The sequence below is a fragment of the Brachypodium distachyon genome, chromosome 1 (assembly GCF_000005505.3).
Source record: "Brachypodium distachyon strain Bd21 chromosome 1, Brachypodium_distachyon_v3.0, whole genome shotgun sequence".
NCBI lineage: Eukaryota > Viridiplantae > Streptophyta > Magnoliopsida > Poales > Poaceae > Brachypodium > Brachypodium distachyon.
The window spans coordinates 73496506-73508872 of record NC_016131.3 but is presented as its reverse complement, the minus strand read 5'-3'; the positions used below and the strand labels follow the sequence as shown (position 1 = coordinate 73508872).

Sequence of the window (12367 nt, the reverse complement as noted above, 5' to 3'; positions counted from 1 at the left end):
CTCAACCAACAATGAACACTAGTGGATGTCAAATATTGCTTCGTACAAAGGAAAAAAACGTTCAAAATCTGATTTAAGATGGTCGTCGCCTAAGTAAAAATGTCAAATTCTCAATTTTAGTCGATGCAGTGTGTTCTAACAAATGTCCATAAAATTGTAATAGTACTGAACAAAGACATATTCCGACGGTGTGTCTCGGCAAAGGCCACAAATTTCCCCTTCTGCCTAAAATCTCAATCCCAGCCCTCCGGCTGTATTGCACCGGCGCAGAACGAGGGACCAACGGATTCTGTTTTTTTTTTAAACCCAACGGATTCTGTTCATTTGCAGCAAACCTGTGGAATCAGGGCAGTGATTTCTTGTCAGCAGGCTTTCTTCCTCTCTAAACGTATTTTAACACAAAGCCGGCAGTGATTTCTTCGTTCCGATAACGCGTTTTTCGTTCTTGCTCGTTTTTGTTTGTTTGGTTTCGCCTTTTGCCAAAACCTCCGTGCCTCGTGCCCCTTGTCCGCGTTCGAGAAAGAAGACCGAGCCGAGAGGCCCGGCCCGTATCGCGTCTTCCACTCTTCCGGTGTTGCACGCGCCCAAATCGTGGCACCGGGTGCGTTTCTTTCTTTCCGCTTTGGACTTTACACTTCCACTGTCTTCCAGAACCCAAAACCGAGTGAGCGATGGAAGTGCCTTCCATAGACAGACTTCCATGCTTGCAACCGAAGGCACGGGCACGCGCTGAGACAGTGAGATACGTAGATGGATGCTTTTTGAGCTCAACAGAAGCCGCTTCTAGTAGATCGCAAACGTATCCCGTCCCACCCAAAGCGACACCTACGCGCGTCCCCGTAGAGACTAAAAACAGAGGGATTTTGCGTCGATCGTCGTCTCCCTCCCTCACAATCACCGCCCTTCTCCTCCAAAGCAAAAGCACCACCTATAGTCGTACGTCTCCACCGCCACTTCCCTTTCCTCCTCCTTTCGTATCGCACAACGGATCCACGACGCGCCCGCCCACACGCCTCTGCTGCTTCTCCCCCTCTGCTTCTCCACGCCAAGCCCTCCTCCTTCACACTACTCCATGCTGCAGGCGAGCTCGGAGCGGCCGGCCTCGGCGGCGGGGATGTGGGTCCCGGGGATGAGCCCGCAGGCGGCGGCGGAGGCGGGGGCGGCGAGGCTGTGGGTCCCCGGGGTGACCCCGCAGGCGGCGGGGTCGGCGAGGGCGCGGGAGATCGCGCAGAGGCGGGAGGAGATGCTCGGGATGCTGCACGGCCTCCCCGAGGCCGACTACGAGCTCTCGCTCACCGACCTCGTCGAGAAGACCGCCAACGGCGCCGCGGCCGGGGGCAACGGCGAGACGAAGGAGGCCGCCCCGAGCCCGAGACCCTTGGCCCCGCCGCCGCCGACCGAGACGAAGGAGGCGACCCCGACCCCGAGCCCCCCCTTGGGCCCGCCCGCCGAGCAGCAGCAGCCGGCGCCGGTGCCGAGGACGGAGCGGAAGGGGTCCGCGAGGCGCGGCGGCCGCAGCTTCCGCAGCAGCAGCGACGGCGTGCTGCTAAACTTCTACATGCCCCGCTCCCTCACCCGCAGCTTCACCGCGCCGCGCGCCGCCCGCGCGCAGCCCGTCGTCCATTGCGCCCGCCCGGCCGCCAGCGTCGTCGTCGTCTCCGACGACCGCAACAAGAGGTAACTTAATCAGAGGATAACTTCTTCCCCGTAAACGCTGATCCATTCCAATTTTCAATACGGATTCTCTCCTCCAAAGTTTATAATTACGAGAGTACAAAGAACAATTCCATCCACACGCCCACACACACACCTTAAACAATTCACCCCGTATCAGCACGGATTCTCGATCACTTAACTTGCAGATGTCATCTTACTGGAGTAGTATTTGTTCAGTTGTGGATAATCAGTAGCAGTCGACCGTGTAACATAGGAACAACAATCAAGCTGGCACTCTTGACTTAGCAGCGGGGCCGGGGGGTAATAATCAAGGCAAAGCCGGCCCGCGCGACGGTTCCAAGGCGAACGGCGAGCACGTCATGGCATAAGCCGGAGGACGTGCTGCTGATTCGTCCACTGATTAGAATAGCACTATCCATATTCCATGGCCTGTAAGCAGTAATAGTATAGTCCAGCTGCAAGGCGTGTGCAGCTAGCTTGCACACGGTCGTACATTACATGTGCACCATATGAGCAAAACGCGGATGGAGAGATCTTGTGAAAGTGACTTAGCGGTCGTCGTGGCACAGGCGGCACAGCCGCAGCCAACCGCATGAGTGTGACTTCGGGGCGCAGTTTGCACTTGTCCTGTTGCGCTTTGCAATCTACTCCTAATTACTATACTTACTTCAGTACACAATAGTGCTTTAAATTAATGCTTCCAGCTAACTGCTGGCACATCTGCAGACATGTTCTTTGAAAATGCTAATAAGCAGAGTCTTAACATTGTGGCATGTCATGTTTGTGGTGTTTGCAGGGAGAGAGACGGGGACACCGTCAGGTGTTGGCCGTTGCCGTGGGATCGGCGGTGGCGGAAGTCGAGCCGGCGAGACCTGACATCGCCACCAACCGGAGAATCGGCTGTTCTCGAAGCGGCGAAGCACTCTGCTCCCCCAGCTAAAACCTGAAGACTTCCGATTGTTCCATCGTTGCTGTCACAGTGAGCTTTGAACAGCTTCTGTGCGGGGATAGTGGGAGCAGTAATGCAGTATACACTCAGGCCTGAGTATACACTTGATCTTGTGTACTAATTTGTGTATAGAACAGAAAAATGTTACTACAGTAGTAGCTTTGCAGAGGCCAGTGGTGCCACCTCTTTCACCAAAAAAAAAGAACTACATATATAGCTGCAGTTTTGTGTGTTGCCTGCGCAGCCTTATCAGGCAGCGGCATGGTTGGTATACGTGATTAAGATAGCGAATCTAGAGTGCTCTTGGGCATTCCACGGTGATACAAGTGATCAATTTATTCACTGGCAAAGCAAATTCCATGACGCATATGCATATATCTTTCTGAAGTTCTTTGGACAGAGCTCAGTTTTCCTTCCAGGCCTCAATATGATTGCATACCTCAGTTAACCAGAAAAGCATGCGCCTGTTCTGATCACAACCTTACAAGTTACAACCTCATCCTCATGGGATTTTGTCTACACTACGGCATTGCTGGACGAACAAACCAGACTAGACGGCAGCTATATTGTGACAATGTCCAAGGAAAAAAAAGAAGAATGGACATACACGAGAAGGTGTTGAATATGGAAGGAATCCTTATTTGGCATCATTCCTTGTGTCTTATTGCAACTCAGTCGTGTCGATCAACCTCAACATCAGCAACTCTGTATCAACAGGTTTTTGGATGCTGTCATGCTCAATATTTAGCTGATCAAACACAATTGTGCTACTGCAAATAAATAAATAGTAAGAGTACTTACATTGGAAACCTTTATCCAAGACTCGAGTGTATTGATGGCCTTTCCGGAGCGCTGGGTCTCCTGTGCTAGCGCAACACCGTCATGCAAGGTTTTGACTTTACCGCTAACAAGGAGAGAGGCTGCAGCATTCAGAACCTGTGAAGCAGAGCACAAATCGATTCAGGTTTGGCACACTGGAGTACTTTCTAATGCCATGCATTCTTAATGAAAAGTTCAACGGAAAATAAAATAAAAGGCTCATCAAGTGCTGGGTAAGCTGCTTTTCGCAGGATAGCGAGTAAATTCCTTACCACACGAGCGATCTTTCTAGAACATATTTATAAATAAAAGATAGGCCAGCTAATGCAGAATATGTGGAGTCATCGAGGAAGATGTAGTCATTTTCTTTAGGAAGTACGCAAGGTACAGTATAAAATAAAAACAGAATAGCAAGGATGAACTTACAAGAGCATCTGCAATTGCACCTCTTTGGCCAGCAAGAACATCCTGGAGAACTTTTGCGTTAAACGCAGGATCGCCTCCTTTAAGATCTGGCAATGTGCAGCGAGGAATGCCAAAATCCACTGGATTGTAATACGATGAAAATAATGTTAGACTAAAGTTTTTCAATCATACCATCACTGTATATGTTCAATGAAATGTCTCCATTTCTTTTAAAAAATTCTGAGAAGAAAACTCTTACATGGATCAAAGAGCATTTTTTCAATCTTTCCTGGAGTGACATCAAGAATATATCCGGGTCCTATAGCAATTTCGAAAGAATCTTCAGTTAGATGCAGAATATTTCAGTTGACCAAAAAGATTCCAAGGTAATTTCTGGAGTAACCGCGTCAACTTCTAGCAACATGGTTGGGATACATGGGTACTCAAGAATTTAGTACATGTCCATACCAAGTGGGCTTATTTCGTCCAACCCCTTTGAATGGACAATCAACGCTCTCTGCATTCCAAATCTCTGAGCTGCTCTAGCCATCTTGGTAACCTACCGACCAAAAATTTATATGCATTAGGCAAATGAGCATTGCACTTGCATATAAAGCTTGTGACAGGACTATCTGCATGCTGCCTTAAGAGATACACTTTCTATACCTAGTATTTGATTGTTCAGTATCAGTAATCTTTATTAACAAGGGAGTTGACCAGAAATTCAGAAGAATTACATATTTGAAGGCAAACTCGGTTTAACTACTCTAAAATAGTAAAATAGATTACCACTAGTTATTTAACTTATTTAAAAATAGTACTACTATAATTGCAGCATGTATTAACAAGGGAGTAATATAAATAAATAATAGAATACGAAACTATATGATGACCATGGAATCATGTAGACTATTGCACTGATTTAAAAATGGTGTACATAGGTCAGTGAGTACTATGTTTGCTGTTATATTTTGGTATTTATAGTTATACAAGAAAATACAAGATGAGTAAGGTACTTACTATGTTCTCATGGTAAACACCAATAACAGCATATGGTACTCTTGCTGGATTCAACAGAGGACCAAGGATATTGAAAACTGTCTTTATTTTCAGCTTCTTCCTCACAGGTTTGACAATTTTCATTGCCGGATGGTAATTTGCAGACATCATGAACCCAACACCCACCTCATTGACACACCGTTTAATACCCTTGCAACAGGAAAGAGAATAATAAAAATAAATTCCAAGTGGTTTTCTTAAGATGCACATAGCAGTGAAATATAGTATGGAAGGGTTCAAATTTCATTGTGACATATTATGAACAAATAAACAAGGTGCAAGCACAAGCACATTGGTATGTAACGCACATAGATTTTCTTTACAGTTTGGAATCTGAGCTATTTCTAGGTTATTGAAGTCATAATTACTGTGTAGCTGACCGCTAGGAATAATTAGAGTACTTGTATGATGCATTGTTGGTTGATGACATGGAGACTCTAAGTCTCTAACGCACAAGCTAAGATATAGATTGTTGGAGATGCCCCTAAAACCATTGTAGTAGTTGAGAAGGTTGAGAAACTGAAGTGCTTTTTGAGCCGAGGAGCAATCATTATGAAAAGGTGAACTCAAAAGGTTGGACCAATCACTATGGATATGTGAATCGCCATTCAACCTCGGTTTGTGACTAGTTCATGTGTGCCTGCACACAGTAACTTTGATGCTGATCTACATGGCTCAATTAGTGGAAACTAACAATCATATGTGCCCCTTTTACGTCAATAATAACACAAAAGCAGAAATGAAAATCAACGGCCCGAATCAACCATCCTACGCGGCATTGCTTAGAAAGGGTGACCCCCTTGTTACCTTCATTTGTCAATTTAGACTTGGCTTTGATTTTCTATGGTTCTCTATTCACGCCACATCCAACAGTTGGTAAATGTCCGTGCTAATTTTACTCGTGATTCTTATGCAGTACTAAGCCATAGAAAAATTCAAGGTAACCAGAAAATGTGCTGATTACTGCTCAAGAAATACTGCATCAGCTTAAGTTTGAGACCAAAAGGATGTTTTGATTTATGTAGAAGGCAGAGGCTATAGGACACCAAAGCAAGGACAGAGCAGACTAAGCGATCATATGATAAATCAGGCAATACCTCGGGCCCTAACTCGATGTTGACACCCAGCGCCTCAAGCACATCGGCGCTGCCGCAGGCCGACGAGCTCGCCCTGCTACCTTGCTGCAGAAACGCACAGGAAAACACATCAGCGACTACTCCTAAATCCGAAGTACAAAATTACCTGCTAACTATGCACACATGTCGTCTTAAAAAAGACGGGGGAGCGAGAATCGAATACCTTGGCGACCTTGGCGCCAGCCGCGGCAGCGAGGATGGTGGAGCCAGTGGAGATGTTGACTGTGTCTGCGCCGTCGCCGCCGGTACCGACAATGTCAACGGCGTCGTCCAGCCCCTCGACACGGACGCAGTGGTTCATCATCGCCTTGGCCAACCCAACGATCTGCACAAACTCGAACATAACTCAAATCAGCGGGGTTGAGAAACTTAAACTTCATTTTGCGGTAGAGAACCAAATCACATCCAGACCTCTTCGTAGGTCTCGCCCTTGGCCCTGAGGAGGACGAGGAAGGCGGCGATCCGGGCCTCGTTCTCCTCGTTCAGCAGCAAGTGCAGCGTCGCCTCCGCCTCCTCCTCCGAGAAGTGGGCCCCTCCGATCAGCTCCTCGAGCACCTGGCGGAAGCACATCATTTCACGGGCCACGCAGGAGCAGATTAACACGGAACACAATCAATCAATCATCCAAGGGACCGGACGGGGCGGAAGGGAAGCGGGAGGCATTGCGGCGCGTACCTGCTCGAAGGTGGTGGAGCGCGGGGAGGCGGGCTCGGCGGCGGCGGGGGGCTGCACGGCGACGCGGGCCGGCGGGAGGCGCCCGGCGAGGAGGGGCCGCGCGCTGCTGGGGCGGCGGCCCGCGCGGGGGAGAAGGGGAGACTGGGAGGATGAGGAGGAGAGAGTTCTGGGGGAGCAGGAGGAGAGCTTGAGCGAGGCGGTGGTCGCCATTGTTGCCCCGTGTGTGCGCGCACGGAGAAGTTCGGATTTCGGGGTGGGTTTGGTGGGGGAGGCGGCGCCAGGATTTTTTATACGCGGCGTGGCGGCTGCTTCTGCTGCTGTTTGACCCGGCACTTGGTCTACTTGCAGACAAATGTAAAAATGTGCACGGGTAGTAAATTTCGCTGCTGCACGAAATTTCGCAAATTTGCTGACCGAAGGATTGTCTTTTCTCTTTTCTTTTGAACGAGCTGGGAAGCTGGTTTTCGAGTTTGGTTTCACATCTTACGACAAAAGCTCGCACATCAGTTCACGTCCCTTGGCCCTTGGGGGAGTACATGCCCGTGCGACATTGCCATGGCTAGCTATAGTCAAACGGAAGGGATTCCTAATTGGTGGGGTGGGAGACAGAAAGACAGCGACGACTTGAAGGAAGCACCGGGTGATAGGGCACGGCTGCACGGCGTGTTGCAGAATCGTCGACGCCGTCCTCCAGACGCCGCACGTTTCAACTCCTCCTAGCATAGCTAGCACGCACCGTACTACCGAATCATCGTGCATTTCTTTACGCTTCGTTCCCGTGCTTCTCCTCCGGCTTGGTCGTTGGCTTTGCCATTCTAGCAGAGACGTTGGTGCAGCCCGATGGACGTGCTAGATTGGGGCTCGACCATCCAGTTTTGCGGGCCAACTTCCAATAGAATAGAGAACCAAACATAACCTGGATGGTCAGTCTGTGAGGTATGCTGGCAGAGATCATCGGAGTTTGATCCGTAAAGATCGCACTTAGATATCTCATTTTGCAAAAAAAAAAAAGGGTAACTTTTTAACTTAAAAAAGACTTTCGACAGAATACATGTGGTACTCCGTGGTACTTGCTGGTTTGCGCGATACATGAGTTATATCAGATATCATGTCTGATTTTCGTAACAACACGATACTCAGTGATTATGAATAAGCCGTGTGTAGCGGTTGATGCAAACGTCGAGGTTATCCTCCTTTCTAAAAAAAACAGGGTGTTGGTGGCCTGAGGACGAATATTCGCGTGGTTGGTGAGCGTCTACGGGTTGCCGGCGACAGCCCGGCGTCCTGGCCACGAGACACGGCCGCGCGGTGATGTGGATAGATATGGAAAAACTGGACATTTCTGCTCACGACTGACTGCAGATCGTTCACATCTCGGTCACGTGTGTGTGTGCAGGGTGATTGGTGTGCACCGTTGAGGAATAAATTTACATTTATTTCTAATGATATAATTATTTAATTTACATTTAGTTAGCTAAATTTATGATTTAGAAATGCGTGCATTTACTCGACTAAGAGAACACTTCAGCGTGCGACACACACAGGCAGAACTCAGCCCTGAAGCTACAGTAGTGTGACTAGTGTCGCAGCGATTCATAATGCCATCTTACATTTTCCTTTTGGGATCAGATCTAGATCTAGTTACCTAATGACAAATACAGCCAAACACAGCTCCACGCCTATTGGGTCCAGGGTCGCTCACTACATCGCGGAATAACAAACAAAACTGGATCGGAACTAGCAGCAAACCAAACCAAACAACAAGGAGTCAGTTTCATTTCTTGGATACCAGCAGGCCGGGGCTAATCTAGCCACCGAGTGACTCCGTCTTCTTCGGACGCAGCTGCAAGGATCTCGATGTAGACGTCCAATACAGCCTACAGAAATCGAGACCTCAGCATATTAATTAACGTCAGAAAAAAATGCTTGCGGGAGAGCCATCACGGCTACGTTATTAGGAAAAAGAGCACTACTATTAGGTAAACAAGTTTTTAAAGAAAAGAGGTGGGGAGATGAATGATGGAAATCCACATCAGAAATGGCAATTCTAAAGGTGCATACCGATGAATTTCTGCAGTTGATAAGTCTGCAACCCTCCGTCAAGGAACCTTCCAGCATCCAGCCCTCCCAAACGTCAAAGCTATGACTTGCAAACACAAACTCCATTTTCCTATTAATCTGTTAACACGTTGAATGAAAGGAGCATTATCAGCGGAGAGTACAGATCAGAAAAAGATCAGAAGAGCGTTTCCATTTCTCAACCATTTTGACTAGCCCCAATGGAATTATGAAACAAGTACTGCTAAGAAAATCATGGAAATGCAATGGTAGCCATGTGTTACACGTGACGTGAATGCCAACTTTTGTTTAGATAAATCTACATTTTAAGTCAACAGGTAACAGAACAGATGGTGTACATCACCTGCAATAGTTTACCACCAGCAACAAAGGATCGCAATCCCATGGTATCCTGAAAATTAAATTCGGTTTTAGTATCAAATATGAATCAATACTAAAATATATTTTTTTGAATAAACTAACAATGAACCAAGCAAGAAACTAAAAGGAAGGGGGAAAGACTAAAGCAGTACCTTGTTTCTGAAAGTGACAAGGAACTGAGCAGCAGGGTCCCTGTGTGTAGCGTTTGACACAATATCAAGGATCCAACCACCACCACCAGCAAGTCTCTGTCTTGCAACATGGAACCCCGAATCATCTTTTGCTCTTAAAGCAACAACAAAACCATCATTTAGCTTATCAGGACATTTTCTACCGAGCATTACAGGCAACTTCTTCACGGAAGTTATTTCCATTGGGGATTCAGCAGGAGATTTCTGCTTGTATTTTGAGTCTTCTGGAGAAGCAAACCGTGAACTTGAACTTAACACCTGGTCCCTACCACTCATTGCAGTGTCATCGTCTCTATGTAAGGAATAATTACTGTCACTCTCTACAGCAGACAAGTCATCCATTTTCTGTTGAGATCTGCGGTGAGCAGGTCTTTTTTTCCCTTTCTTTCCAGAACGACTGCGCCTTCCTTCTGTTCGGGAGCCACTATTTTGAGATTGCCCTGAAGCTTGAGGTTCTTTGTACTGGGATGCTGCTCTTTTCTTTTCGTACTCGGGGGTAACATGGCTTTCATCTGTCTGCTGTTCACCATCAAAAACCTGTGAATAACTGTCTTTTGTTCCTGTGTCTAGTTGATCATCTTCATTTCCAGCTTCACTAATTTCCTCATCTTCATCGGAAATTGAGCTATTTGGAACAACACCGTCAGAGAAAAAGGACTGTAATATCGTGATTGCTTTCTCTCTTATTTCCATCCACACTTCTTCACTATAGTCTGCACTTCGAGGAAGAATTAGAACATTTGGCATCTCCCGCACCTGTAACAAATAAAGATTGGTCATAGTTTTGCTGAGAAAAAAAGTAATACAGTGATAGCTATGAAGAAGTGTGTCAATTGTTTGTCCTTACTTGCCAGGACATTACTCATTTGTATTTTCAGACAAGAAACTTATATTTTAGATTATGATATACAGAAGATATTTTAGAAAAATGTTAAAAGTAATGTGTAAATAGTCAAGTTCAATAAAAGAAAAGAAAAAACAAATTGTTGCACATTGCTTTTGTTACAGAAGAGATTCCTTTTATTCAAACCACATCAGGAGGATTGGAGCATTCTAAATGAAGATGCAGTTTGATCTTAGATATTACTTCTTCCATACTAATTGACCATTCATGTACAAAATTCATATCATATGTTTAACCTCCATACCCATGCTTCCATCCATTGTGGGCCTTCAACACCATCCAGTGCGCAACCAGCTATGGTACCATCAATCAAGAGCTGTTTGAGTGCACAATCGTCTATAAGTTGGCAACTGCCAGTATTGACAATGAATGATCCTGCAGGATTGAAAGGAAAAAAGAGACTCACCAGTTCAGAGTATTGAAACCGTTGTGGTGCTATTAGCAGAGGAAAGAAAGGAAGCAAGAAAAAATTTACCAGGCTTAACGTGTTGCAGGCAGTCTGCGTTAAGTATATGCATGGTGTCATTGGTTAATGCACAATGCAGTGAAACAAGATCGCTTGCCACTAATAAATCATTGAGAGTATCCATTCTCCTGGCAGCAGCAGGAAATACAATGGAAGGACGTCTTGTTTTCCCTTTGGCCTTTAATAAGCATGATACTGGAATTAGAATAGTAAAAAAAGTACTACTCCCTCCGACCCATATTACTTGTCTCAAATTTGCCCAAATATGGATGTATCTATGTTTAAAAAGCGTCTAGATACATGTAATATTTCGACAAGTAATTCCGGCCGGAGGGAGTATAACTTTACACCCACTTATGCAATTCTTCTTCAAAAGGCAAATTGGCTCCTCGGCCCTTCACTTGCATTTTCTTTATATGCAGCATGAGGAACATAAATACCAGGACGACAAATGCAGCAAATGAAAATTATGAATTCTCTATAATATCTTAACATAATGCAAGTGTATTGTAAGTCTAGTGTAGTCTTGACGTCCTACATGGTCCATACACTAACTATTCCAATTCACAAAATGTAGAATTGTGCGCTTCAGTTAGTTGTCCACTGTGATATGATATGCACTTCAAAAGTAGACAGTTAGGAACAACTGATAGGACGTGGTCTGCTTGTTTAATCAAATTGAATATAACATCAATCAGTTCTCACATTTCTATCCCATCCTTCATGCCATGTGGAGTAACGATTATCAAGATGATTCCTAGGTTGCCAATTTTGCATAAGTTACTACTGTTTTCGCTTCTATTTCTGATGAAGAAAGAAGCCTAGCTCCCAAGGAGCAGAGAGCCACTTTAGAAGCGTAGGGAGTTGCAGATCAGGTACCTCATAGTCATAGCGCGGGTCGAAGTAGAGGACGCTCATCTGGAAGGCGAGGCTGCGGGTGGCGAGGCAGCGCGCGGCGGCGGACCGCCCGACGATGCCGAGCACGAGGCCGCGGCAGCGGCGCATGCCGCGGCACAGCGGCTGGACGGAGCCGAGGCAGCCGGCGGCGACTGCGGCGGGGGCCGACGAGACGTGGCGCGACAGCAGGTGTGTCCGGCGGAGCAGGCCGAGGAAGAGCGCCATGACGGTGTCGGCGACCTCCTCGGCCCGGTTGGCGTCGACGTGGACGAGGCGGAGGCCCAGGTCGGCGGCGGCGGCCGCGTCGGCCGCGCGGTCCGGGGAGCCGAGGCAGAGCAGGAGCTGCCAGGGCCGGAGGCGCCGCTGCGCGGCGCGAGGGAGGAAGGCGAGGGACGGGAGCAGAACGGCGGCGGCGGACTCGATGCGGCCCGAGGTGATGGCCGAGAGCGGGACGTGCTCCACCCCCGCCACGCCCGACAGCAGCTCCTGCTCCAGCGACGGGTCGTCCAGGCAGTTGAGCGACACCACCAGCGGCTGCCCTCCGCCTCCGCCGCCCCCCGAGTGAGCCATCCTGGGGATTGCGCGCTCGGATCGGGAGGGTGGAGCGCGTGGGTTTTGGTTGGGGTCTCAGGGCTCCTTCCGGCTCCGGCCGGGGGCTTTTGCTTTAGGCGGAGAGAAAAGAGAGAGAGATTACTCCGCCGCGCGAGTTGTCAGAGAGGTGGCCCGGGGCCACCGGTTCACGAGATGAGC

At 47.7% G+C, this 12367-nt stretch overlaps 3 protein-coding genes across 3 annotated transcripts; 1 reads left to right on the top strand and 2 right to left on the bottom strand.

Annotated features, from left to right (window-relative positions):
- Positions 1–629: 629 nt before the first annotated feature.
- Positions 630–2947, top strand: LOC100837350. Its single transcript, XM_003562112.4, has 2 exons — positions 630–1677; positions 2474–2947. Exons 1-2 carry the CDS (start codon positions 1073–1075, stop codon positions 2622–2624), a joined length of 756 nt encoding a protein of 251 aa, XP_003562160.1. The 5' UTR covers positions 630–1072; the 3' UTR covers positions 2625–2947.
- LOC100834744 (anthranilate phosphoribosyltransferase, chloroplastic) lies at positions 2945–6993 on the bottom strand. The gene is made up of 10 exons (XM_003558872.4): positions 6721–6993; positions 6457–6600; positions 6209–6370; positions 6007–6090; positions 4871–5059; positions 4319–4409; positions 4110–4169; positions 3872–3990; positions 3428–3562; positions 2945–3331 (listed from the first exon to the last, which is right to left on the bottom strand). The coding sequence occupies exons 1-10, from the start codon at positions 6928–6930 to the stop codon at positions 3323–3325; spliced, it is 1203 nt and encodes a 400-aa protein (XP_003558920.1). The 5' UTR covers positions 6931–6993; the 3' UTR covers positions 2945–3322.
- Positions 6994–8203: 1210 nt separating this feature from the next.
- Positions 8204–12311, bottom strand: LOC100837045 (C-terminal binding protein AN). The gene is made up of 7 exons (XM_010231988.3): positions 11600–12311; positions 10730–10898; positions 10499–10629; positions 9312–10106; positions 9143–9190; positions 8782–8898; positions 8204–8597 (listed from the first exon to the last, which is right to left on the bottom strand). The coding sequence occupies exons 1-7, from the start codon at positions 12185–12187 to the stop codon at positions 8523–8525; spliced, it is 1923 nt and encodes a 640-aa protein (XP_010230290.2). The 5' UTR covers positions 12188–12311; the 3' UTR covers positions 8204–8522.
- Between the last annotated feature and the right edge of the window lie 56 nt (positions 12312–12367).